General features: G+C 30.2%; 1 protein-coding gene across 1 annotated transcript; it reads left to right on the top strand.

The window, feature by feature from the left end:
• The first annotated feature begins 1,713 nt into the window (after nucleotides 1-1,713).
• Nucleotides 1,714-24,505, top strand: LOC107446354 (cilia- and flagella-associated protein 36). Its single transcript, XM_043046378.3, has 8 exons — nucleotides 1,714-2,036; nucleotides 4,358-4,422; nucleotides 6,132-6,239; nucleotides 8,805-9,001; nucleotides 13,727-13,859; nucleotides 16,275-16,349; nucleotides 18,698-18,950; nucleotides 24,106-24,505. Exons 1-8 carry the CDS (start codon nucleotides 1,841-1,843, stop codon nucleotides 24,114-24,116), a joined length of 1,038 nt encoding a protein of 345 aa, XP_042902312.2. The 5' UTR covers nucleotides 1,714-1,840; the 3' UTR covers nucleotides 24,117-24,505.
• The last annotated feature ends 3,369 nt before the right edge of the window (nucleotides 24,506-27,874 follow it).

Genomic DNA, 27,874 nt, shown 5'->3' with positions numbered 1-27,874 from the left:
TGTAGTTGAATGTATGAATGGGTCAGCTCTATAAACGGGTGTGACAGAAGTCGAATTCTTGGCCATAGATGGCGCCACTGAAAAAAAAGAACAAGCGCACCCTCTCTGCCTTAATGGCCGACTACAACAACAACATTGATTTCACATGCAATGAAATGAATGTTGCTTTACGAAATGACTATCTCATGGCTCATTGACTCAAGAAACATGTGTTTACCTTTTTGCATTTATCTGCTTTAGCTTGAATGTCCTTAACAGCAGAGGACAACCAGCCTAGGATACCTTGCAAATTATTATTATCATCAGAAAAAGGTAAATTGTTTTGCTAAACTTGGTAAATTAAATAAAAAATTGTTTCCATTTTTTTTTTTACTTCGTTAGATTGTTATTATTATTATATTTTTTCATGTAAACTTCATTTGCATCGAAATGTTAAGAGTCTTAAACTAATTTTGTTTGCTTAAAAATTATATAAAAAAAGATCTTTAATTATTAAACGAGAAATGGCCTTAAGAATTTTGATTTTATAGGATGAGTTATTTGGAGAGGGGATTATTTTCGTTACTTAAAACAAACATAAAATGGAAGGAAAAAATTCTCATTCCAAACTTTGTTTGCATGCAAATTACATTGAACATTTAATTACATTTTAATTACTTTCCCAAATTACGTTGAAAATTATATTCAATTTGCAAGCACTTTTTACATCGTATAAGCAATATCAAAAATCCGTGGAAATTTTTTTTTGTGGAAATAGTCATTGCAATAGCATTTAATTTACTTTATGAATTATTAACTAACCAAATAAAATTCTTTACAACGAAATTTTCTTACAGTGAATTTCTTCCTATGATCAGAATTTTAATCGAAACGTTAAATAGCATTTAAAGATTCTCCATTTAACAAAGTAATTTTCTCCCAATAACAAATTTTTTTAGATATTTATTTTTTCAGTTTTCGTTTATTTTCCAATTTTTTGTAAAAAAATAAATAAATAAATAAATAAAATTTAAAAAAATTCTTTTTAACGTAAGTTACAATTTAAACTTGGAATTTTTTAGCAAACAATTCGCTCTCCCGTGAGCATGTTTTATGAACTATTTGCATTATTCAATCCACCGAAATAACTTATTTTAACTACTCCTTTGTGTGTATTAATTAATTGAGTGTGTATTAATCAATTCTGAATTATAAGTAACAATTATTTACCTTTTAACTTTTCACATAGACTAAAAAATTTTGTAACATTTATTTAAATACTCACAAAACAATATGACTGCTCTATAAATGTATTACCACTTTCTCGGTTAGTCGCTATAAGTGTATAAAATAACATTAGTTAAATAGCATGTCACCCGGGACCTCTAAAAAGCATTCACTGTATCCGGGTTCATTATAAAGAGGTGATAATTTATTTTGTTTAATGGGGTGTTTTATTTACCTACTAAAAAAGAGTTAAAACACAATTTAATCATTCCAGGCATTCGTGCTTCATTACGTACGCGGTCTTCGCGTATTTCTTTCTTTTTTTTTTTTTACTTCTCTAACAACGATCATATTAATTCGATTGTGGATACGACATTCTAACAAACGAGACAGTTATAGAAATTTAATGTATTGCAAAGAGGAAAAGGAAAACAACTGTCTCTCGACAGACGTAGAGATAGTGTTATTGAAAACCTTTAGTTAAAAACATTGAATTCGGACCAATTATGTTCCCGCCGCGATCTGTGTTTTGTAAAAAGGAGATTCTTTTTTTTTGTTCGGCACACAGAATCCCCGTCGCCGTCGGTGCAGCCTGTTGTTTCATGGTGCGTGCAGTGTGTTGTATCGGGTAACCATGGGAACCAAGCACAGTTTGGTGGCGGGACACAATTGTCCCTTACCAAAAATCAACACTCCGTCCGAAGAAAATTTCACCTCCAATATGGCCGACGATGAAGCCTTTTCCTGGGTTTTCGAATCCTTGGTGGGTTTCTTAAAAGGACCCGTCTGGGAAGCTGCTGTCTTAACCTTCATCGAAAAGAAATCTGTTGGTAAGATTTGTTTTGAAACTTTACCCATAAAGTTACGTCATGTTTTAATTTTTCATCTTCCTGAAAAATATTTAAAGAATCGGAAACAATATCGTATTTCCTCAATGTTTAATTTCAATGACATTTAGAGACGAGGTGATGGGCTTTACCCCTGTATCTGTTACAGTGGCTTAAATAACACCCTCGAAACCCCCGCGCAGCTGAGGCGGGGGCGCACGATCCAGAAAGGCTACACTACATGCTATGTAGTGTATTAGGGGTGCACAACCTGCCGTTCGTGGTAGCATCTGAAACTAAAGCAAAAACATAACAAAAAAAAAAATTATTAAAAAAAATCAGAAATTTTGAATTACGCATTTAAGTTTTTGAACGCTCCAAATGTAAACAAATCATTACGGAATAACTCCTACTCCCCTTTATAATTTGTTTGCATTTTGACATTTTAAATTCTTTTTTCTACAAAATTTGAAACTGAATGTAAGATTGTTACCTGATCTAACTTTTGTCCAAAATTTCAAGTGCCGATGAGGGTAAGCTGGGCTTATTCCGACCCGCCCCATATATGGGCCATCCGGAGTATACTAGTGACTTACGTCACGGAATCCCCAAATCAGCACGGTGGACCCGGTGGTGCATGGACCCGATGAGGGTAAAAAGGACTAACCACGATGAATTTTCTTCGCGGTTATAGCATCTTCTAAATGATTCTCTCAATAGCAGAAATCTCAGTATTGATCTGTAATACTAAAAGGAAAAATTTATCTATAAAATCGTGTTTTTACTAATTTTCGTCTGCAGGCAAAAATGAATCTGCCAACATGCTGCAATCATTCTACTACCGGAATTACTCATGATTTCTAGGCTAAGACAACTACAACTGCTGTTAGATTGACAGCGTGGAATATGTAAGAAAATTAAATCATTTGAAAAAATAGCAGACCAACTGCAAACTTACTATAATCAAACACGTCTTAGTCTACAACAGTTTAAAACGGTTTAAGGAATTTTTTTTTCTTTTAATCTCATAGAGTTTTGTTCTGAAATTTTTAAATACACATTCAATGATATAACATAGGGACAGGACATTTATAATTAACTTCCCCTCATTAGCCTTTTTTATTTATAGCAAAAATTATTTTCAAACTTTTGTGTTTTATCTTTCAATGTATTTTTTTTTTTTAATTTCAGCATCGATTCATAAAACTGTTATAAAGTTATCGAAAACTACGCGACAATCCACACATTTTTTATTTATTTATAAAGAATTAATTCTGTAAAAAAATACTCTGCTTCATAGGTGTACTCCATATGATGTATCAGAATATTATCTATTTGATTAGGAAAAGCAATAGTTATTAGCTAGTTATTTTCTATTTTATTTCTTTTTATTTCCGCAAATTAGCTGTAAAAAGAAAAGATGTTTGAAACTAAAAAAAGTATGGAAGGCCTGAAAAGGGATGTTTATTTTACATACCAAGTGTTATATAATCATCGCCCTTAAAATCCTGACGAAGAACAACTGAAGGAGCGGGATTAAAACAATAAAATACATTTAACCACCCGTTTGTAGTTCATTTACGTCGCACTACAGCTGCAAAATGGGTTATTGGCGACGATCTGGGAAACATCCTTGAGGATGATCCGAAGACATGCCATCACAATTTTGATCCTCTGCAAAGGGGACGGCACCCCCGTTTCGGTAGCTCGACGACTTGCACGCGAAGTCGAACACTTTACGGTAGAACATTTTAACGAGGACCAATACCGCACACCCTCGGTTCCTACGCAGACTAATCCAAGTGGTCACCCACCCGCACACTGACCGCAGCCAGTGATGCTTGACTTCGGTGATCAGCTGGGAACCATGTCTTAACGATCAGTCCACTGACGGACTTGTCTTCACAGTGATGATAACTGCTATCGTTATTGATCAACACATAACCAAAAGAGATATGCATGTATGCATGCTTAATGCAAATATCCAATAATTTTCAAATTAGCGCACAAAGTAATAATAATAAAATTAACTCCAAGCATTAAAAAAAATCAGGTCAGCATTGTTTAAGGCAAAAGGCAATAGTTTTCAAGTTAACGAACAATGTAATAATAATAAAACTAACTCGACGTAAAAATGCATCTAGTTAGAAAAATGCAATAATTTTCAGCTTCATGAAATTTTGATAAAATATGACTTTTTTACTCTATTCACGCTTTAGATTTTTGGTAGTTAACTGTCTAATTTTCTAACAATTTTTTTCGTATAGTGAATATTAAATAATATTTGTAAATATTTTGTTAGTTAATAATTTGATTTACTTTAGTGTTTGACCCAGTCGAAGGAAATGATGAGGAATACAAAAAAATACACGAAGAATACAAAAATTTAGTAAGTAGAATTACTCTGTACATTTGTAGCTAGATTGTTAGTAATTTTAACATGTTATAGGGAAGCCTAAGAATTTGACCACTCTTGTAAGCTTACCACCTGTCTAAGTTAAGCTCGATTTTCAAAAACTGAATTTATCGTTATTAACATCATAAGATCCAGCCTCCCTTATATTGGCCAACATTTGCTGCAATATCATAGTTTAAAAATAATATTTTAAGATTTTTTCTGTTTGCATGCCTAAAGCTATGTAAAAATTTGAGTTAATCCTCGTTGCTCAAATTTTTTCCTTACAATGAAAAATCTTATGAAATTTAAGGAATTCGGTTTAAAGTAAACTTTTAGAAGTTTTTTTGATACAGAAATATCTAATTATATAGATGCAGTGGATTTAGTTTCATGACCAAATTGTGAAGAAATCACTACAAAGATGTCCTACATTATGCAAAACAAAAATGCTCGTCTTTTTTTTTTTCATGAGATAATTAAAAGTAACTAAAAAGTGTTAACTAAGTTTAATTAACTAAAGGAGTGAATATACAGACCAAAAAAGGAGATTTAATTAATTTAAAACTATTTTATGTGAAAAATTTAATATTTTCATCGTAATATCAAAAAATAATTTTTTAAACGGATATGTGTCAGACATTTAAATCCTTTTTTCTTGAATATGGTTATTTTATTTGGAATTGAAAACCCCGATGAGAAATACTGAGGAACTTTTTTATAAATGCATATCATTTTTATGATTACATTCATTATGGTATTGTAGGAAAAATAATAGTTTTTTTAAAAAAAAATTTCTCTATATTTTATTTATTGTTATTTTACTTAAATAATTACACCTAAATCCCCGAAATATTAAATGAAGTCTGGATAAATAATCGTGTATAAATATAGTTATAAGTCTTAGTCCACATGAAAAATATGATTTTTTTTTAAATTTATTATTTTCTTCCACTTTAATATGATGTTTGTTGGATTATTTATGCCAGGAAGTTGTCAAAATCATGATTCGTATTAAATCGCATTAAATACTACTTAGATAGATTGAAATTATACTGTCAACCGGCACAGAGGTCCAATTGAAATTTGAGGACTCTAGCTAGTCGAAATTTCAAATGGTGATAAAAAAGGCATTAAATTCTGATAGCCCTGATCAAAAATGATTGAAACTTGTAATATTGCTTTTTATATACACATTGTTTATGATAAACTTAGTAAATATAAATGAATAAAATCAGTCTTTTTATAAAAAATAGGAAAAGTACAAAACTTCAAAGTTTTAAAACTTTATTAAACCTATTAATCTTTATTGAAAATTTTTACGTTCAATGAAAAAATTCCTAATAAGAAAAAGCTGTAAAATATACAGCACAATACAGTAAAATATAAAAGTGAAGCAGAATTTCTTCAATTTTAATCAATATTATAATAAGCAAAATGTTTGTACCAAAAAGTGTTTTTTATTTAGACATGATATTTACCTCATGAAGTTAAGTCATTTATTTATTATGGTTAGTATATTTACAACTGCTAATGAACTTTTGTTATTATATCGGAGTTCTGCATAAAGAAGCTCTATCATTTAGTGTTCCTTAGCCAAAAAGAAATTGGAAACTCTAAAGAATAAATTCTAATGAACTACTGTCAACAAAAATGAATATTTTATCTTTATTATAAATGTTTACATGTTTTTGAAAATTCAGGTGGATACAATGTTAAGCAGCCACATGGAAGATTTGGGAATAACTGCTGATGAGTTTCAAAAGGCATGTAGCGAAACAGAAAAAAATATTCACTCCCAGTTCAGAAAGGTAACAAGCAATTATTCAGTATCTATAGTAACGAACGTTACATTTAAATACGCATTGTAATATTTAATTCATAATTTAATTAATATAATTTAAAATTTCTTAGACCACCACATTTATGTAAGGAAAAATGAGTAGTAGTTGCGCAGATTAGCCGCTTCCTCTTCTTTCTCTCACTCAATATAGGGTAAACTAACCAGCGAAGGAACACTTAAGCTTCGCTTGCCTTTTAAAAAATCATATTAATTTCAAAATTAGTAATTTTAGTTAAATGACAGTGTCAACATATTTGCTACTAATTGCAAATTATGTAAATTATGAATTTATATACCATACAAATACCTAAAAACAAGCCTATTCTTGAAATTATAACATACAAATACTTGGAAAATGTTAACTTTTTTTTGTAATCATGAATTGAAAATTAAAGTGTCAACACATTAACACATACTGTTCATTCACAGGGAAATCTATGTCCAGTAAAGGAACATGCCTGTTCCTTCACTGGTTAGAAGTTGTTTTTTGTATTTTTAACATACTTTTGATGCAAAACATCACTAAAGGTACAAGAAAATTAAAGTTTTTCTTTCATTTTCATTAACTTAGAAAAAAACCAGTAAAGGAACATTTGTTCTTTCACTAGTTTTTCATAGTTTGGCGATCCAGTGAATAAACACCCTCTTATCTCAGTACTTGATTATGCTATGATGCTTAAAAAAAATAAAACGTAACTTCAATAACTATATTTTGAATTCTTATTTTCACAGTGAGAAAAATAAAACTATTGCATGCAATTAATTCCACTTCAAACATATAAACACAAACACTCACCTTATAATTTTTTCAAAGAAACAAGGTGTTGCAGAGATAATAACTAATTTAAAAAATTTTTCCAGAGAAGTCTACGTGACCAGGTAATCCAAAACATTGCTAGATGACTTCCTATTGCTTGGCAGTAAGCTATTGTTACCAAACAATCTAAAGAAAAAGTTTCAAATTCTTATTTTTAATCAATATATATGAAATGTTCCTTCACTGGGTAGTGTTTCTTCACTGGTTGGTTTACCCTACATTATAGTTTTAACTCAATGTAAAAAGAATTTTGACTTGTTTTGATCTATTACTCGCTTTTTCGTGAACTTAAGATGCGTTAAATATTTGGTAGTATATAAATGTTAAGAATAAATGGTTGTTTTGTGTTGGTTGCGAATGCGACTTAAGTCTTTAAAAATATTGATTGCAATTATTTGATTTTTTTATCCAAATTAAAAACATGATTTTGCTAATACACCAGGTATGCTTTGTTTTCTCCTGGTAAAAACTAAGAACGAAATATGTATGTATCCGTTCTCATCTTCTTCTTTTTTTTTTTTTCTTTTTTTTTTGAAAAAAAAAAACTGTTCTATACCAGATACTGGCACTATCGAGTAAACAAGATAGACATTTTTACCATCCTCTTTTACCTATAACGTTTTTAAACTTGTACATTTCGTTTTGACAAGAAATAGACAAAAAATTGTCATTTAAAAAATAGCAGTAGCTTTTAAACTATAACTACTAACTATATTCGGGTGTGGGGATTTCTGATTTTAAATATTCTCATCAGGTTAGATCAAGTAAGCATTAGTAAGAATTAGGCATGATCAAAGTAGATGTATAAATGTAACAAAAATTTGTTTCCCAGGGTAATTTATTAAATGATTTGGGTTGAATGAAAATGATTTATTGGATTAAATGATTCATAGGCATCAGTGATCTGCCTATACATTCTTAAGACAAGATAATTTTTGTCAACCTGCTTTGTTGCCGGTGAAAAAGAAAGAAAGAAGAACTTTCCCAGACCCGCACACTCCAAAGAGTATACGTATGTATGGTACCGGAAGATTTTTTCCGATAAGCCCTATTTAAAAATTTATAAGAAATCCTTACTGCAACTTTAAATGCGTTGAAACTCGAAATTTATTATCATCGTAAGCATCTAAATATACTGTAAAAATTAAACTAAATGAACTAAAAACCAAAACTAAACATAATACTCCTAAAAAACGATTGAAAAACTGGCCCAAAACATGCAAAATCCTATATAGAAAGTGAAAAGTCGACATTCACATAAACCAATAAACATTCCATCCTTTTCCCGCTCCGTTGAAATATAAACAAGAACCTAGAGAGTTTAAGTGCCCTATCCTCTCGACAGAGCGGAACAAGTGCAATTGTTTATACGTTTTAACACTCTAAATAAATAATTAAATAAATTAATTAAAACCTCGGAACTATTAAGGGTCAACGTATCTTTGACATTTTTTTCAAATTATAACTGACTTCAATCACCATAAAGTGTCGTTTAAAAATTGTAATAAGGTGTAGCAAATTAAAATCGCGTCTGTGTGCCGCTGTAGTCGGAACACCGTTCATCTCATGTACGAAAAGAGAGAATCGAGTCATCACGTAGATGTGATCACAGTCCCTAAAGAGTTAAAACTGTAATGTAAAGTATTAAATAATGCCTGAATAAATAGCAGAAATATTCTTTGAAAATTGATCTTTTTTTTCTTCTTAAACTGACAGAGCTTGTTCGAGCAGTTGTGGGCAGCGGATGATTATGAAATCTTCAAGAGGATGATGATGCAGAAGAATCTGGAGCTTCAGCTTCAGGCGCTGGATCTGTTGGCCCACCAGTACGGACTCTTACCGGAATCTTTCCTACCTGGAGATGATTATGCACCGTCTGAGGAAGAGAAACAGATCATGGAGACTGTCGTCAAGTAATACTAGTCCACTTTTCGTCATTAAAATTAATGCCCATAATTGTTTATTCATAGAAAACTTTGTTGTGTTATAATACCTGAAAACTTCTGTCTTTTTTTAGAAAAATGGGGGTGATTTGAGGGGGAGAATTGAATTTCTTCCACAAGTGAAGCACATATCCCGATGTATTTTTAAATGTTAAATTAAATTAGACCTATCTCGGGACGATCGGACTCATAGTTTATGTCATAATTATAGTCATATGCGGTTTATGTACTAAGAGAGCAATTTTTTACTTGCACTCATTTACGCGTCTTACATTGCTATACAGAATTTTTTCTCATTTGATAAAATGACACCAAATATGAACTCAGTGACAAAAGGATCAAAAATATTGAAAAATAGTGTGGCATCATTTATGGACAAAAAAGACAGGATTTAAATTAAAATAAAAAGCATAAACTTATTTGGTAAAGATAAGAATTAATTCATCTAAAGTAATTTTTAAAGGTTTTGAAAAATGAAAGATACGTATGATATAATTCAAATAAAGTAAATTTTAGGTATTTTTTCTTCTCTTTTTTTAAAAATATTTGTATTTTTTATAGTACATTCCTATTTTTGTATTTTTTATAGTACTTGTAGTTTTTATAGTTTTGTAATTTTTATAGTATTTGTATTTTTTATAGTACATTTTTCCTCTAAAGTTCACTAGGGTTAGACGACACTTCTCTTTATACTTCGATGAAATGAGATGTTCTTTTTCATTTCATTAACTCTCATTAAAGCAGACCAAATATCATAAGAAACAGTGTATGAAACAAAAAGCTTAAAAATTCGCAACCCACTTTCACTTAGTGTTTCCGAAAAGAGCATGCAATTTGTTATTTTCATCAAAAACACGATTCCGTCACGACAGATTCCCCAATTACTTTCCATAACAAATTTTATTTTTTTCTGATCATATCTCTTGTATCCACATCAAATATTTATAAATGCAAGCAAAAAGAAACAAAACGTACACGATTATCTTTTCTAATTGCTCCAATTTTTTGCAACAACCGTTTCAATGGCAATTAATGTGATCATTTGGTGGTTAATAAATAATTATTGAGAGATCGAACGAAAATGTTGGATTCATTTACGAGTTGTCAAGACTGTAAAGACTATTTGCGGAAAAAAACACAAGAAGTTCTCTTTCCCCCAAAAATATTGACATAACAGTAGTCACCATGGCAACCATTCAAAAACATGATGTACGGCCACTGAGTTAGAAATAAAAGATAAAAAAAATATTCTCTTTATTATAGATTACTGATAGAGAAAAGTTAAATAAGGGAAAAAAATTGTCTCACATGAATGACTCTTATCACAACGAAAATTTTCTCTGGATAAATGTATCAAAGTCTAAAAAGATGATTTCTGCATGAAAAAATACTTTAATTTTCCAATAACTCATCAATATCTGCCGACAAAATATTGTTTAAATGTGAAAAACAACTAAAGAAAAAGAAAAAAAGGGTCACTAAAAAATTGGATATTTCCTTTTGCCATTTTTCAGAACTTAGTTTTTAAGAAATCGACGCTGGGAATTGATTTTGTATCCAAATTAGAATAAAATTAATATTATTAAAACATTATGGTAGACAAAACTATCTTGTTTTTGCAAAATAAATCTACTTATGTTAACGCTTTTTTTTTCTTTAAAAAATAGCACTATGCTTTTAAACCTCTGCACTCGAGTATATCTGTCTCAGGCATCTTAAATTACCTTCCACTTTGAATGTTAAAATTCTTACCCTTTAATGTTGAGTAACCACTTCATTTAATAGTTTTTACGTGTTATTTGGTAACTGAGCAAACTGTGGGTTTTGTTATGTAAATTCTCAGCGGTTGCATAATTTTTTATTTTAATTCCTGCAAGTGACGTCATTGTAAGTAAATCATGGAATTTGTCGATTAAGAAGCCAATCAGGTTCGACACACACGCATGACGTCACTTGCACAGCATATATTTAAATCTAATTTAAATCACATGGTTAGGCATACTCACTTCACTTGTTGTAAGTACCCAATTGTTGATAGAACCTTAAGTGCAAAAAGTTAAAAAGAAGGGTATATATTAATGTTTCAAAAAATAGTTATGGGCTAACGTTTCAATAAATTTTTTATTTGAATCTACTCTTGAATCTTACTAATTTGAATCTACTTTAATTTTAACGTAAGACATTACTATAATATAGGTTTGAAAAAGCCTTAAAACAGGGTAGTAATATTTCTAAAAGGATATTCTAAAATTCACTGCGTTACTTTTCCAATTAAAAAGAAATTTAATATCTGTTAGAAATTTTTTGAATATTCTTTTAGAAAATTTTAATATTTTGTTTCATTAATTTTCCCAAGACGTTGACCTTGATCTTTTAAATGCTACAAGATATCCTTTATAAGGCTGACGCATTCCAAAAGTTAATAACATTAATACGTTTAAGATTTAAAGAAAGAAAAAAATTCTTGCATCAAATTCATTAGATAGGTCATAAATACTTTTTTCCAGAATTCTTGGTTGTAGTTTGAAAATTCATCGATCGATGGTGCAATAGATAGTTATGGTGTAAATCAAAGTAATATTCGAGACGGGAGCTGAAATATTGCACAGCTCATTTACAGAAACACAAAAGTAAACTAAGACACGAACTCTAACTTACCCTGATGTTTAGCATTGATTCGCTTCCCGAATGTGGTGATAAATATATTCGTCTCTTCATTGTTTATTTTTATTTTGTAAGGATAATGAATAATATTGTAAAATGAACCATACAATCAACGCCTTGAGTCAAGAATGGTGACGCAATAGAACAGATATATGTAATTTCTGGATACACGCCTGTCACAGTACTGGCGCAAATCTGTTATAAACCCGCTTTCACACTCTGGGAAACCAGACGAGTTCTATCTGGATTTTTCCATTATTGCAAATGAGGGTTAATTTCACAGAACAAATCTCCCATTAAGATGAATCTGGTATAGTGCCTGACCCATTAAGTTTTCTTTTCTTATCGGTGTTAAATTGCTGATCCATATTGGATTTGCCGGAAACAAATAAATACAAAAAGACAGAGATACAACTGCACCTACTGTGGATTTATGAATGATTTACTAGCGAAAGTTAGAAGTTTCGTCAAAAACGTCGATAAACGAGTATCACTGATTAATTGAAATCACTGAGGCTGTTTATAAAAAGGCTCTGCCAATCACATAAAATAGCACTAATTTTGCGAATAATATGCTACAGTTGAAACTTCCAGGAAGGACCACCTCTGTGTAGCGATCTCTATTTGCGACCACTTTTGGGAGACATGGAATATTTTCCATAGACTTTGTATTGAAGTAAATCTTCAGGAGAGACCATCAAAACCTCTACCAGTGATTGGACAAACCTCTGTCCCGAATGCGGGATAAGTCAAATAAGGTTGCACGAAAAATTATCAAAACAAAAAAATTTTAACAAAACAAATAAATAGATTGAAATGTATTCAAAATATTTGTGAGTGGCTCTTATTTAGAGATCTCTTTTTGACGATCTCTGAGTGAGATCTATAACTAAAGACAATGCTATAAAAGATTTATTTTTAGAGTTGAAAGTTAAATTAGAAAAAAAAAGTTATTTTAGAAAAAACTAAGCATTTCAAACAAACATCTTCTCATTTTTTAAAGCTTAACTAATTTTTACGATATAAAATTAAATGCAAACATAAACAAAAAAAACATAATTGTTTATACAAAAAAAACAAAATAGTTAGTTCCATCATTCATAATTGATCTCTTTGTTTTTACACATAATTATATCAGTAGGGGTCATTTTTATTGATACTAAATTTTATTCATCTATCCGGTTTTCAACACGAGTAACATTTCCGCACCAAGAAAATGACAGGAACTAAAATTAAAATCGTTTTCGACAAATCATGTACCTTCGTTTATATTTCGAATTCAATGGATGTAGCTCAACTCCTAAGAACGCCCATGTAACCTCCATTAACAACCATTTCACTGTGGAACAGAGAGTGGTCCCTCCCGAGAGGTTTTACGGTGAGCTTGCAGCAGTTAATCATGACTGTTAAGCTTATTAATTCAAGTCTGGTCAAGTTAAGCCAATTTTTATCCAACATTCCATGCTAATTCTGAAATGGCGCATAGTATCAATATTAAGAATAGCCATTTGTGAAAATGAAAAGCATATGTGATTACACTTCTTAAAAAGTTACTGTAACGCTGCATTGTCTAGTTTCATAAAAATTTTCAAAAATTGAAAATTAGTCATTGATTTTGATAATTTCCTTGTGGGTATAATAGTTTCACACATTTGCGAATTTTAAAAATGTTTGGTAACTTTTAAAGAGCAGATAATATGGTATGTATAGTTTAAAATTACAGATTTGCCTGAATTATGAGGGACTTATTAAGTTTATTTTTCTTGGTGAAAGAAATTTGAAAAATATTGTTAAGACAATTTCCGATTGCAGTTTTCGAATACAAAATTCACTGCATTGTAAACCTCATCGTCAAGATTTGAACCTATAGCAAACTATCGGGAAGCTTTATCTTATTTACCAAAGATTATCTTTGTCGTGCAGATTGTCGCCTGTGTTAAGTTTAAAACTACATTGCCAATAAAAGCTACATGAAATTGATGTGATGAAGTTTAAAGACTAATAATAATATTAATTGTTGTTGTTGTGCAGGCGTTACGTAGAAGAGGCATCGGAAGAGGAACCCAAACTGGAAGAGGAACAATCAGAGCAGAAGGAAGTGATACAGGCAACAAAAGCTCGTCTCGAGGAAGAGAGGAAAAGAGAAATCAAACTGATGGAAAAGGTTTTTATCACACTAAACAATTTTTAATCTGGATTAGCGATTCCCAATTATTTTCTTTGCGGATTTAAGTGAACAACCTTTTTTCGGTGAAACCCCAAATTTGTAAAAAAAAGTACATAAAGGTAATTGTGAAGGTATTAATCAATAAAAGGCTGCTAACTTTGAAAATTTTAATAAAAGGTAGGATTGTGCCGTGATGGCTCAGGGGATAAAAAGCTTACTTTCCAATGTGGTGACCCGAGTTCGAATCCCAGTGATGTCTGGTCGATAAGAAATCCGCAACCAGATCGCACCGACCACAGTGCCTACTTAAAATAACCTTAGTGGTCTACTGATCAAAAAAGTCCTCCATGAAAGCAAATTTCTCCCAATACTTGATCCAGGAGAACCCTTGCCTTATGGATTGATTTCAACATTACTAGGCTACGAAGTTGAACATTGGTAGTCGTAAACTCAAAATTGGGTCTGCTGTTCAACGACGGTGATAAAAAATAAAAAACATAAGAGCCGTGGTGGCTTAGTGGATAGAGCGTTCGCCTCCCAATGAGATCATTCAGGTTTGAATCCCAGAGGTAGCTGATTAAAATGAATTTTGCTCATGGCTCACATCAACCACAGTGCTGACGTAAAATAGCATCAGATGGTAGACGGATCATGGGTAAAAATTTGGTATAACTTTGGGAGGTTTTAATTATTTTCCTTCCCATGTAATGCAAATGTGGGTTAGCTCTATCAAAAAAGTCCTCCACGAAAGTTAGTTTGTCTCAATGCTTGATCCATGAGTTCTTTTATCTTCTGGATTGGATTAAAAATTACAAGGCTACGGACATTGTTAATCGTAAATTCAGTATTGGATCGACTTTTCAACCCCGTTTATAAAATAAAAGGCATGAAAATTTTTCACTGTCTTAGCATTATTAATCTTAAATTAGGTTTCATGACAGACAGTTCTAGAACTGAATATAGTCTAGCTATGTTAAATTTTTTTTTCGTGTATATACATAACCTTAAAATGAATAATAAGCCGAATTGTAGGTTTCATTGAAATAAACATTAAAAAGAACTCATCTAAACGTTGAAAATGGTTATTGAGGAAACTTATTTACTTATTACTGAATTAGTAATTAGTATCTTTTTATTTTGATTCGAAAAGCGGAATGGGAAATACTAATGCAGTTTTTGTAAATGTATATAGTTTTCATCATTTATTCACTACAATGCTGTTAGAAAAATTATTTAATTTTTAAAAAAAATGTCTTTTCTTTCTCATTGGCATTTTGGAGTTCACGAAGGTCACCGAAATATATTTACGGGTTTAAAAAATATTCCTAAATCTCGGTACCTTTTTTAATTCCTCCACAGAGTCCTTGGGTTCCGAGGAAGAGTTATAAATGAAACCAAAGACAAACATAATTTGGAAACCCCTGATCTAGTTTGATTTTTTACGGATTAAACCTTAACAATTTGATCGATATACTTTAAATTAGCTAATTAATTAGTACTACTTATGAATTACAATAAAATGGGTCATCAGATGCAGGCAAAATTGATGGTCAACCAGCTGTTGCCAATGATCAAAAAGGGCAACTAAATGTAACAAATGGGGATTAAAACTTGTCTGCCGGTCACCATCAGATCGCCACTTTTTTTAATCGAAAATGCTCTCAGATGCATTTTATTTTTTTTTATTAAATATGGAATATAATTATGAACACTTTATAACATTCAGAAAATTATTATATTTCACGTTTGAATTTTCTAATAATTTCGATACTTCTAGAAATACTTTAAAAGAAATTCATTAAATTTCAACTATCCAACTTTTTTTAATCAATTAAATTTTAAATTTTTTAAAAAGTAGTCATTGTTAAAAGTGCTATGAAATTTCCGCAAAATTTCCGAATTTCGCTTCATATTATCAGACAAAAAAAAATTACGTTGTTTCTTATTTCTTTTTAAAGAATTTGAAATTATTTTCTCAAAAATTAGGGACTTAGCCTTTATTTGAAAGATATAACCGCAATAATTTGAAAGATATCACAGCTATTAATGGGAAATTTTAACCAGGTATTGTACTTTTTACTTATAGTGTGTTTCGTCATATCTCTCTCTCAAAAAAAAGGACACACTTAAAAACAGTTTTGCTATCTTTTATGAAATTAACTTATCTGACGTAAATTTCATAAGAAAACAACGTTAATCTTTCGTTATTATTTATTCCCTAATTGTAGGATCATAAGAATTTTTGTATTGAAAGGTTTAAAATTTTTTTAATCTTATACAAAGTAAATTTTTAAGGACAAAATATGAAACATGGAAGAATGTATCCAATTGAATCGAAAGGAAACAATTATTTAATTCTGTATTTGATTAAAATCTGAAATGAATATAAATTTTTTTTAAATTTTTTTATAGGCAATGGAAACGTCTTTACACGAAGATCCTAAAATTGCCGTTCAAGAACCGTTAGAAATTACAAAACAAACAGAGGTATGCCGTTTTATTTCATATCGATCATACTTATTCCTTCATAACAGTATATATATAAAGTGAATTTCCCACCAACTTAATTTGTACACGGAAAAAAACTATTTTTTTCTTTGAAAATGATTCATTTCGTCTCTTTTCCGATACTAAAAAAGAGCATACGTTTTTAAAAGAGGGTGGTTTAAAAATAAATATCAGTTTACAAATTATTGTATTCTCTTTAAAGATATATATTGGTTGATTTTTTTTAAATACTGCTGCTCTATACGCAGGTAATCGTAGTTTTTTCACATAACGCGTGTAAAAAAAGGAGACGTGCTTTCACAAGATTTCGAAATCACGAAGGGAACTATTTATACTTAAGAAAACGAAAGATATTTGTATTCATTGTACTAAAAAAGGGATTTTTATGATATATTAGAATTTTTAAAATCTGTAAGATATATTAGAAGAGAATTATTAAGATATATTAGGGATTCTTGAGATATATTAGAATGTAAGCAGTTTTTCTCGCAAAAAATATGTATTTCGATTGAATTTGTTCTATTTGAATTTTTTGGCGGTGCAAGTAGTTGGCGTTTCTCCTCATGACAAGTTTCGAAAGGAGAAACATTTTTACAGGGTTTTTCCAAACCCGAGACAAACATACTGAACATACTTCCTTGATACTGAAAAAAGAACGTATATATCAAAAAAAAAGATTTCTAAATAAATATCAGTTTGCAAATTTTTCTACTCCCTTTAAATATATATAAAGGTAGATTTCGCTTAATTCCGTTTCCATCGACAAAGGTGATCGTCGTTTTTTCTCACGAAGAATTTATAATTGGAGACACGCTTTACAGGGTTTCAAATTTGGGACGGTAACTAATTCTGTTTAAGATAACTGAAGGATTTTGTATTAATTATATAAAAAAAGGGATTCTAAGATAGAATGCAAGCAACTTTTCTCTCTAAAAATATGTATCTCGATTATATTTGTTAAATTTAAATTTTTTTGGCGGTGCAAGTAGTTGGCGTTTCTCCTCATGACAAGTGTCGTAAAGGAGAAACATTTTTACAGGGTTTTCTAAACCCGAAACAAACATCTCTTCTTCATTGATACTTAAAAAAAGAACATGTATTTTACATCAGAAAAAGGTTTCTAAATGCAAGTAAATACCATTTTATGAATTTTTCTACTGTCTCGTTGAATTCCGCTTCCATCAACACAGTTGATCGTCGCTTTTTCTCATGAAGAATTTATAATAGGAGACACGCCTTACAGGGTCTCAAAGTTGGGACGGAGACTATCTCTACTGAAGATAACTAAAGAATTTTGTATTAATTGTACCTCAAAAAAAGAAGAAGAAAAAGAGATTCTTAAGATAGATTAGAATGCGAACAATTTTTCCCTCTAAAAATATGTATTTCGATTGCATATGTTCTATTAGAATTTTTTTGACGGCGCAAGTAATTGGCGTTTCTCCTCATGACAAGTATCGTAAAGGAGAAACATTTTTACAGGGTTTTCTAAACCAGAGACAAAAATTTCCTCTTCCTTGATATTGAAAAAAGAGCATATATATTACACCAAAAAAAGATTTCTAAATAAATATCAGTTTACGAATTATTCTACACTTGGAAAATAAGTATTACAGTTGGTTTTGTTGAATTCCGCTGCGATCGACACAGAAAATCGAAGTTGAGAAAGAAACTATTTCTGCTTAGGATAACTGAAATTTTTTACATTAATTTAATAAAAAAGGGGTTTTTGTATGATACACAAGGATGGAAATAATTTTTCTCTCAAAAAATTTGTATTTCTATTGCATTTGTTCAATTTATTTGATTGTCACCCCTTTTAATAGATGTTTTGCCTTGTGGTGAATTCCGTAAAAGTAAATAGTTCATATCAACAAGCAAAAGATTCGTTTGTATTCCTAAGGCGTTGAAGGGCTTAAAAAGTACGCCAACTTTCGAGCTCAATGCAGTACTTGCAATTGAGGAAGTGTGGGTACATCGATCCTGATTGGTTTTTAAAACGTGGCATTACGTTGGCAACTGTTCTTTCCATTCTATTTTTATAATATTTTATCTAATAATATATCTGGTATTTTATAAAATTTTTAATAACTTATTATTTACCGAAAATTTCAATTTTTTAAAGAGGAACAAGTTTTAAAGATTTCAATAATATATTCAAATTCTTAAGATTTTACAGTAGAATATATTTAAGATGGGTTTTAGCTTAGAAGCGAGCCTGGTTTGTAGCAAACCATTTAAGATTGCAATAAATCTTCCGGGGATTGTAAGCAAACAGGAATGGGGCCCACTTGTTAAAAAAAAATAATAACGAATTCTGCCGTTAGGTGTCGCCAGAGGAAGCGAAGCGTCGTCAAGAATACCTAAGGCAACAGAGAGACAAGCTTTTAGCTCTAAAGAAGCAAGAAAGGGAGAAACTACTTCAGAAATATGAATCGGATTCTGCTGGTGGGAGACCGAGATCTGCCCGTGCTGCACAGAGAGCTGTACAGGAAGAGAAAGCTGCTGATCCATCCCTCGATCCCAATGTCCTAGCATTTCGAAAGTCATTAGCTGCCCGGCTCAAAGCCGAAGTCATCGGTAATATACTTTTTCTGATTTTTAAATTCAGCCCAATAAAATCACATTTTGTAACATAATACACAAGATTTTTTCCCCCCATCGAAAGCTTTGCCATGTTGTTGTAAATGGCATCTGAAGACTCTCCTGCTCTACAATTTTCGCTTTCTCCTTTTTTGAGGGAAGGGTTGATTTGAGGGGGAGAATTGATTTTCTTATAGGCAGGTAAGTGAGGTATGTTTTCTGATGTATTTTTTCACAATAAATTGCATGAGTTCAATACCGAGACAATCGGACAGAGTAGTTGAAAATTTATACACGTTTAATGTACAAAAATTACAATTTTGTACTTGTTTCTACTTATAGTTTATCTAAAATAAGAACTCCTCCAGACATCCGTCTGGACCTGTGGCGGTGACTATGGTAACGAGGTATGACTATTTCAAGTAGGGGTGAGGGGTCACTGTTTTGGATTGGTTTCGGCTCTCGTAGCGAGAGATAGGGAATCTCTTTCTTCTTTCTATTGTGTTAGTCCTTAAGCTACCCTCCTTAAAATTAGCCATTCTTGTTTCCATAGTACCAGACAGCCTCAGACTTTGTGACGGGAGGAGTTCTCAAATTAGACAAACAATACGTATCTGATATTGATATCTAAACAACTGAAACCTCGTTTCCTATGAATTCATTTACGTTAAATCGAATGAGACTATGCACGACTCAAACGAACAAACAATGAAAAAACTGCAAGGGTTTTCATGTTTTAAGATTACTACTTCTGACTCGTACTTAAATATGCACTTTACATTGTGATCCAGAAACTATCTGAGCGTTTAAGGTATGTTTTCCGATGCAATTTTTCATGCAAAATTGAATGAAATGAACTGCGAAATGATCAGATTAATGGTATAGAAGTTATAAGGGTCTTATGAATAGAAAGAACAATTTTGTACCTGCCCTCATTTACACAGCTTATATTCATATACAGACATGATGAATGAATAATTTGCGTGATGAGTAGTTTCCTCTGTATTTTTTCTATTTTAATCAGGTGAGACAAAATAAATCAAAAGTGCTAATATTTAAAAAAGTTATTATTATTAAAATTATTATTCATTATTATTAAAGTTATTATTCATATATTTTGTATAATAAATATATTATTTTGTACAAAAAGTGCAATTTTTAAATTGCACTTTATGAAGGAAACTGTTATAACTTCAAAACTACTAGTCCTCTATCAATTTGAATTTTGTCTCATTCAACTCAGTATGAAAAGTTTCATCGGAAAATGTACCTAATGAGTTCTGATAGCCCTTAGATAACAAAGTGAAAAGCGTATCAAATCATCTCAATACTGATACTTTTTATCCGTAAAAACACTTGCTACTATTGGTTTAATTGACTCGGGCATAGTCTCATTCAAATCAACGTAAAAATACATAGGAAACAATGTCTCACATGTACAAGTATAAACGTGTACTTTCTGTACATAAAGCCTTTATAACTTCTAAACTATTAGACCAATCGTTTCAGGATTGGTTTCATTCAATTTAGCGCGAAAAATACATCGGATACAATGCCTCAGTCACCTGTCTAAAAAAAATCGATTATTCCCTCAAATCCCCCTCACTTCCCTCAGAAAAGGGCAAAGCGTACTGAGGAGAGATGGGGAATTTTCAAGTATCATTTATAACAACATAACAAAGCTTTTAGTCAAAAAAAATTCCTGGGTAATAATTTTCCGGAGAAATATCCTTCTTGCTGTAACTAGGACTGGGCTATAAATCGATATATCGCGACATATCGATTTAACGCCTATATCGGCAAACCGATACAGCAACTTTCATTCCAAGCGATACATCAGAAATGTGATTTAAGCCGTCGAGTGAAGAAGACGATATAACGATATAGCGATATAGCGATATAGCGATACACGCAAGGACTTTCTCTTACGTTCCGATGCCAACTCGCGCTGTGGAAGACGATATTGTTTCGTTATGTTGAGACGGCCTTGACTGATGAGCGGTAGAATCAGAATCACTTTTGAGACCTTATATCGTTATATCACATGTTCGTTTTCGCACCTTCGCGATTTGAAATCGTTTCTTGTAGATTATTTTCAATGGGATTAACTTCGTGATCGCCGTCGTAACCTTGTTCTGAACGCAATCTATTATTGAAAAGAATTTATAAAGAAAAGTTTCTTCATTAATTAGGTAAGTTTTTTATTTATTTTCTGACAAAACTTTTTTTATATTTTTAAATGTGAAAATTATCGGAAATCTAATTTAAGGCACCCATAAGGAATTAAATTACAAAGTAAATAAATTTGTTAGGTTATTTTTTTACTTTTTTTAAATTTATTAAAAACTTTTCGGATAAAACTTCTAATTATTTAATGGGCTTCTATTACTGATTTTAAATTTATAAATCTTGCGTTGTTTTTATTTTTAGAAATAAAGTTAAAACAAAACTTATTTTTTGGACATAAGTCAATAAACTTTATTTGTTCAAAAGAATTTGAAAAGTTTGCGAATTTTATTCATTTCTTTTTTTTTTTTTTTTCAATTACTACTTCGTTTTATTAGAGAGTAAAATCATTATTTTTTTTTAATTTTCGTTTTATATTATTAGTTAATTAGCTAAATATATTACCGAATATCACAATTCTTTTGTTTTTATTTTTAAGAATTTAATTAAGAAACTTTGCCTTACTTTGTTTTTCGTTTATAATTCGGTCATTATTTAATTTAATTTAATTATTTATATGAAATAATAATAAAAATAGTGTTTAAGAAGCATTTTTTTTCTAAAATTTATTTAGCTCTTTGTTTTAAGCATACAAATAATTTTTTAACGAACTTATTTTTTAAATTTTGTTCCTATGCTGTTAGGTAAATATATTGATAAATTTCACTTTTATTTATTTTTTTATTTTTAAACTAAGAAATCTTTTGTTATTTGCGTGATCATCTTTAGAAAATATAACAAAACTTGTGTTTACTTCTTCATTAAGAATTTGAACATTACGATCGAACTTAATAATTCTGTAATTATTTACGCATAATAGTACAAGCAAATATTGATTTGTTAAAAAAAGTTTCTTTTTTTTTTAAAAAAAAATATATATATATTTTTAACACTTTGTTTTAAGTGTATAATGAATTTCTTAACAAACTTTTTTTTAAATTTTTTAAATTTTCTTTCAATAATTTCAGCTAGATATCTTTATAAAATTCCCTTTTTACTTTTAAACTGAGAAATCTTTCAGAGAACGAAAATTTTAAGAAATTATTACAAATCTTATGTTTACTTTTTAGTTTAAAATTCGAACATTTTTAATTTTAAACTTCGGCTTTTAGTCAATCTAACTTTTATTTTAATTAGAATATATTTTGAAATCAGCTTTTGTTTAATAACAATTTTTTTTTCTTCATTAAGGGTGTTTTAGGGGTGAACTTAAATTAAGACTGCTTATACCTTATAAACGATAAAGAAGTGCAAATATTTCATTCTGTATCTACACACATTTTTTCAATAAATATTTTAAGTAAGATTTGTACATCTTAGTCAATTTATTTAATATCTTTCTTTAGCAAAACATATATATTTTCAAATTTATAAATTGATTTAAATCAATATGCGTATGAAGTCTTGATAGAAATCTGACTTTCTGTGCCTTAAAGTAAATGAAATTCAAAAATACTATATCGCGATACATCGCTATATCGCGATGCAAAACTGACGATATATCACGATATATAATTTCTAATATCGCCCAGTCCTAGCTGTAACACATAACTGGACACTAATTCGTATGAGTATCTCAAAGTTCGGTTTTGAGTATTTATTTTCAAGAAAACATTTCCGTCAGATTCTTCCCAAAATTTTAGGACAATGCTTTTTACAATTTAAAAGTGACGATAAAGTTGCCCCGTGATGTAATTTTATATATTTATAATATTATAATTTTATATAAAGTTATTCCATGATGTAATTTTACATGTTTATAATATTATAATTTTATATAATGTATTTTTTATTATAATTTTATATAATAAATATTTTTCATTTTATTATATTAGAGAAATCTTATATATTTGTGACTACCACAACTAATAAAAACTCAAAGGACAATGAAAAAGAAATCTATCTGATCTGTGTGTTTTATGAGAAAATTGATAGCTAATATGAGAATTTCAAAGAATGAGGGAGAATGAGTGAGAGAATGAGAATTTCAAAATAATGCTCCCCCGTTTTAATTCAAAAACACAATGAGATAAAGGGAGATCGGGGAAAAATAAAAAAAAGTAGTAGCAAAAATATGCGTAAGACTTACGACTTGTAATGATTTTTCCTTTCTAATTTTAATATACAGGGTGTTTATAAAGTCCCGGACCCATTTTGATGTTTAATAACTCATAAAATAATAAAGATAGATTAAAATTAATGACATAAATGGTTAGATAGATTCAAAAAGTTTCAGGACCCTTGTCAATGAACTTCCACGTGTGCCCCCTTCGTCGCACGGAGAATATCAAGTCGATAGTCAATTTCACGCCAGGTAGCGGCAAGCATGACGGCATCCACAGATGCTATTGCGGTTGTAATTCTGGCCTTAATATCCGCTCGAATAAAACATCACGTAGAAAAGTACTACATTGAACAAACACATCAAAAGTAAACATAACATTGCAATAGTTGCCAAAAACAAAAGAGAGAAAAATGCAATTAATAAGCAGACGATATTTAGACTGGAAAATGAAATTATCTGAAATTAACCACACGCGCAGACGATATATTCAAACCTGAAAAGGAAGATATATGAGTTATTCCATCAATAAATGCCATAAGTTTGTTTATATTTTCATTATTTTATGAGTTATTAAACATCAAAATGGGTCCGGGAATTTATAAACACCCTGTATGTTACACTAGAAGAATACCCATTCTACGTACTGGATAGAGAAAAAAAATACTCTAGCACCGAAAATTTGTAAAGAATAGAAAGCATCGAGAAAACGAAAATCAGAAGCTAAAACTAAAATAGTAGTATGAACAAGTAGTAAAACTTTTCTTTCTTTGAATTTGGCTACCACTTTTTGATTTATTGCAATGTATTTACTTTCTCAAAGTTCAAGTTACTTTGTAATTTTTTGATATTTCTATCTTGCAGATAAGAAGTAATTACTTCTTCACCAACGGAAAAACCAAAACAAAAATCGCCAACTTAGCCCGAACAAATATTTCAACTGCGGAAACGACTGCTTTTGATTCTTTATGATGCGAAATACGTAAAACAAATGAAGCTGTTGTAGTTGTATCATTTTCAGCTATCTATTTGTTGTTTAGTAATATATTAATAGAATAACATGTCAAAATATTTTTGCCACTACGAAATTAATAAAGAAATGCATTTTTCTATTTGTATTAAGATATACATGTATGTGTTCCTACTGTTGACAATGTTATTTAATAGTTCGTTTTTTTATATATTTGCTATTGTTGCTTGTTAAAAACTAATGTACTTTGTGATGATCAGTATTTAAAATAAAAACCATTTGCACAACTGAAAATATGTATCTGTTAGTTTTTAAATAATGCATAGAAAACAAAAAATTCCTGGCACCAATCATTATGTGAGAAATCGAGATTCCGTAAAAAATAATATGTGCAAACTTGAAAATAAGTTTAGTGGACAGATTTAGTTTTTTATTTCAGGTGTGTCCTCAATTTTTAAGCGAGATCTAACCTAATTCATATATTTTTCAAAACAATCATTTTACGCCTTCGTTTTGTCCAAAGTAGATTACATTTTCCCCCCTGGTTCATCAAAACATCGAAAAAGTTTTTTCTCACTGTCATGCTAATAACTATTATGGATTGGTATATTAAAAGACTTTTTAATCCTAATTTCTTTATAACTTAACATAAAATCCTTTTAAACTTGTTTATTTTACTTTAAAAAATAATAATCAATAACCATATTCACTAATTTAATAACAGAACAGAGCGGGTATTCTTGGAGGACAAGTTATTTCGTTCGAAGCGATGACAGAGTTAGATATAAGTAATATTTTCTAAAATAGAATGTACTTGCTGTACTAAATAGAATGTACTAAAATGAATCTACAAAAGAACATTCAATCTTGCAGATTCAAATTCTCATTACTTATGCTACTACGTAAATTATTCTCAATAATATATTAATCTATTTTGTTGTAACTGCAATGTTCTAATTTTGTTCAAGTTTTTGGTACTTAAATTCAGGTTTTACCTTAAATTAAAAATCTAGATGATTGTCAATTTTTTCTAAAAGAAAAAGTTATAGAACTATTGCCAGTTAGCTGAGAATTAAACCTTGTTAAACATTTTGCTACTAAAAATTACTCAGAACAAAACTTCTGACTGATCACAAAAATTAAACCCACCCATTTTTCGGAAAACGAACAAACAATTTATTTATTCTTCAATGGGTACTTGTTCTCCAATAAGAAGAAATCCAATACTCACGTATGTGAACCATGACGTCAGCACCAGCTAATCTTTATCAGCAATATGGAGTATTAAAGTTGAACTAAGTTTTTCTACATAACTTAAAATGCTAATTAACGTTACGTTAACTGAATACAGTACCGTATAGCACATCGAATTTGTTGAAATATACTTCTTTCTAGTCTATTTCGTTTACTTGACTTAGATTTATTATTTGTTTATGTATTTTGTTGTAACCGTGATATATTTTTGTTTTGTGTACCCGGTAACTTCAATGCATAATAAGTTTATGTTCTACATGGCTTTGTGCCTTTCTTTGTGTTAAGTTAGAAATATATAGTGAAAAAATTTAAATCTTTGAGAAAGAATATAGAATGTGTCACTTAAGAGAATTGATACATGACGAGCTTGGCTTACTCGAAATAGAATGAAAAGAACAGTTGCTAACGTAAACAAATGCCACATTTCAACAACTAATCAGGATCGAGATACCTACACTACGTCACTTGCAGGTATTACATTGTTTCTTATTTGTTGGAGTTGTGAAAAATAAATACATATTAGTGCTACTCAAAAACTATTACAGTTAGCTTTGTTACTCAAACATTTTTAAATGAACAAATTTGAACTACAATTCTATTTTGACGTTCAAACTTATATCACCGCTAAGTTTAAGAAAGCTTCTATTTAAAAAAAAAAGATTCTGTTGAAAAAATATACGGAAAAAAGCAAATACTTTTTCAACTTCATCCCAATACATTATTATAGGTAGTATAATTAGCTATCAGGAAAATGCCATAATATGCCTTATTTCGTGGAACAGCAAATACTTAAAATAGAAAATTGTAAAGCCGTAACAATATTGAAATCATCATCTCAAAAAAATTTTATTTCTAAATTTAGGTTTCTATTTCTACTGAAATAGGATTTATTAAGACATTTCTGGATCACAAAGTAATAAAATTTACGCTATCCGCTATTTTCGCGGACTAGCCCCTGAATCCCACACTAAATTCGTACGAGAGACTGGATTAGTCCATTCTTTTTGCAGATGATGAAGGTGTGCACTACGCAAGCATCGGCACGGAATTTTGTTTTAATCTTTTTTATCAAGTTGTGTAAAATGGTTTAAAAATATAATGTCTATGAAAGAAATTCTTTTTATAACTACTATTAAGACACCTTGTTCAGGGTTTACACAAAATTTTCAAAAAAATCAGGGTGCGTAGCCAAACCTTTCAACAAAAAATAAGCCCATTTCAAGCACTATATACATTAACAAAATAATTTTCAAAGACTTGACATGATCATGATAAAATAACTAGTTTCTGACAAAGAACTCTTTTCTTGATCCCATTAGCCACCATAAAAAGATCGAGAGATTTTTCGGTTCGAAAAATGAAGCCTGGAATTGAGAATATCTAGCAAAATGCAGCAGTGTTACACATGAGAGTGCTAGAATCTCACTGAACTCTGCTCAGTAGAAATACATGCGGACTTGCAAGTACTTCATAATTGCCGCTTTCATACGCTATGGACTATCGATAGGCCGAAATGGTTGAATGAATTGTTAAAACGTTGAACAGAACAACGTGAAAACCACGCTTTTGCATATCAGGTGCCGAAAATGGGCATGGTAAAGAAAAAAAAACTTTTATTCGAAAAAGGAGCATCAACCACTTTTTAAAAACACCCAATGAAAAAAGTATCTTCAAGTCCTTTTAAAAAACGTTTCGCACGATGAAAATATATATATACGTATATAAAACAGATAATAATAATTTAAGGATTTTTCAAGGATCTACTCAGTATGTTACAATACGCGTCAATCAGATTTCATTACATTGGAGCGTATATTAAGTTTATCAATTTTACAAATGGTTGTAACATTTTTTTAATGAGTAGTCCACAGTGGCCAATGTAAATGGTTTGATAGTTACATTGTGGTTTAAATCAGTTTGAAGATTATCAAACAATTTGCATTTGCGTACTTGCCAACTTCTAAAGATTGGCACCAGTAAAATGTTTTTATGAAAAATTTGATGAAGCACATTAGAATTAATTGAAAAATAATATTCAGCCTAATTCAATTTTAAAAAACACAATATCTTTTTACTACCACAGAATATCCATAATGTATTTCGAACATAAAATCTTTTGTAGTACAATTTACAGATAAGAAACTAAGATTTATAAAACTTTATTTTCTTTCAAGGTGATCATTAGTCGCAAAATCGTTATTTTCTAAATACGATTCATTACGCGTAATTTTTAAATCGCGATATGTTATACGTAAATCAAAATGACAAAAAAAAGGGAAGCAAGCCTTGAAGATCGCGAAAATTACGTATCACAATGTATGACTTGCGAATTGAAATGCGATGTATGTTTTGAAAAGCAGCACAATATGAATAGCAAATGAAAAATTGCGCAAAGACAAAAGTCGTAAA

The sequence above is a fragment of the Parasteatoda tepidariorum genome, chromosome 3 (assembly GCF_982258835.1).
Source record: "Parasteatoda tepidariorum strain Cologne lab strain chromosome 3, Ptep-v5.0, whole genome shotgun sequence".
In the NCBI taxonomy this organism is placed as follows: domain Eukaryota; kingdom Metazoa; phylum Arthropoda; class Arachnida; order Araneae; family Theridiidae; genus Parasteatoda; species Parasteatoda tepidariorum.
The sequence above is the reverse complement of the archived record's forward strand: the minus strand, read 5'-3'. Positions and strand labels throughout refer to the sequence as shown.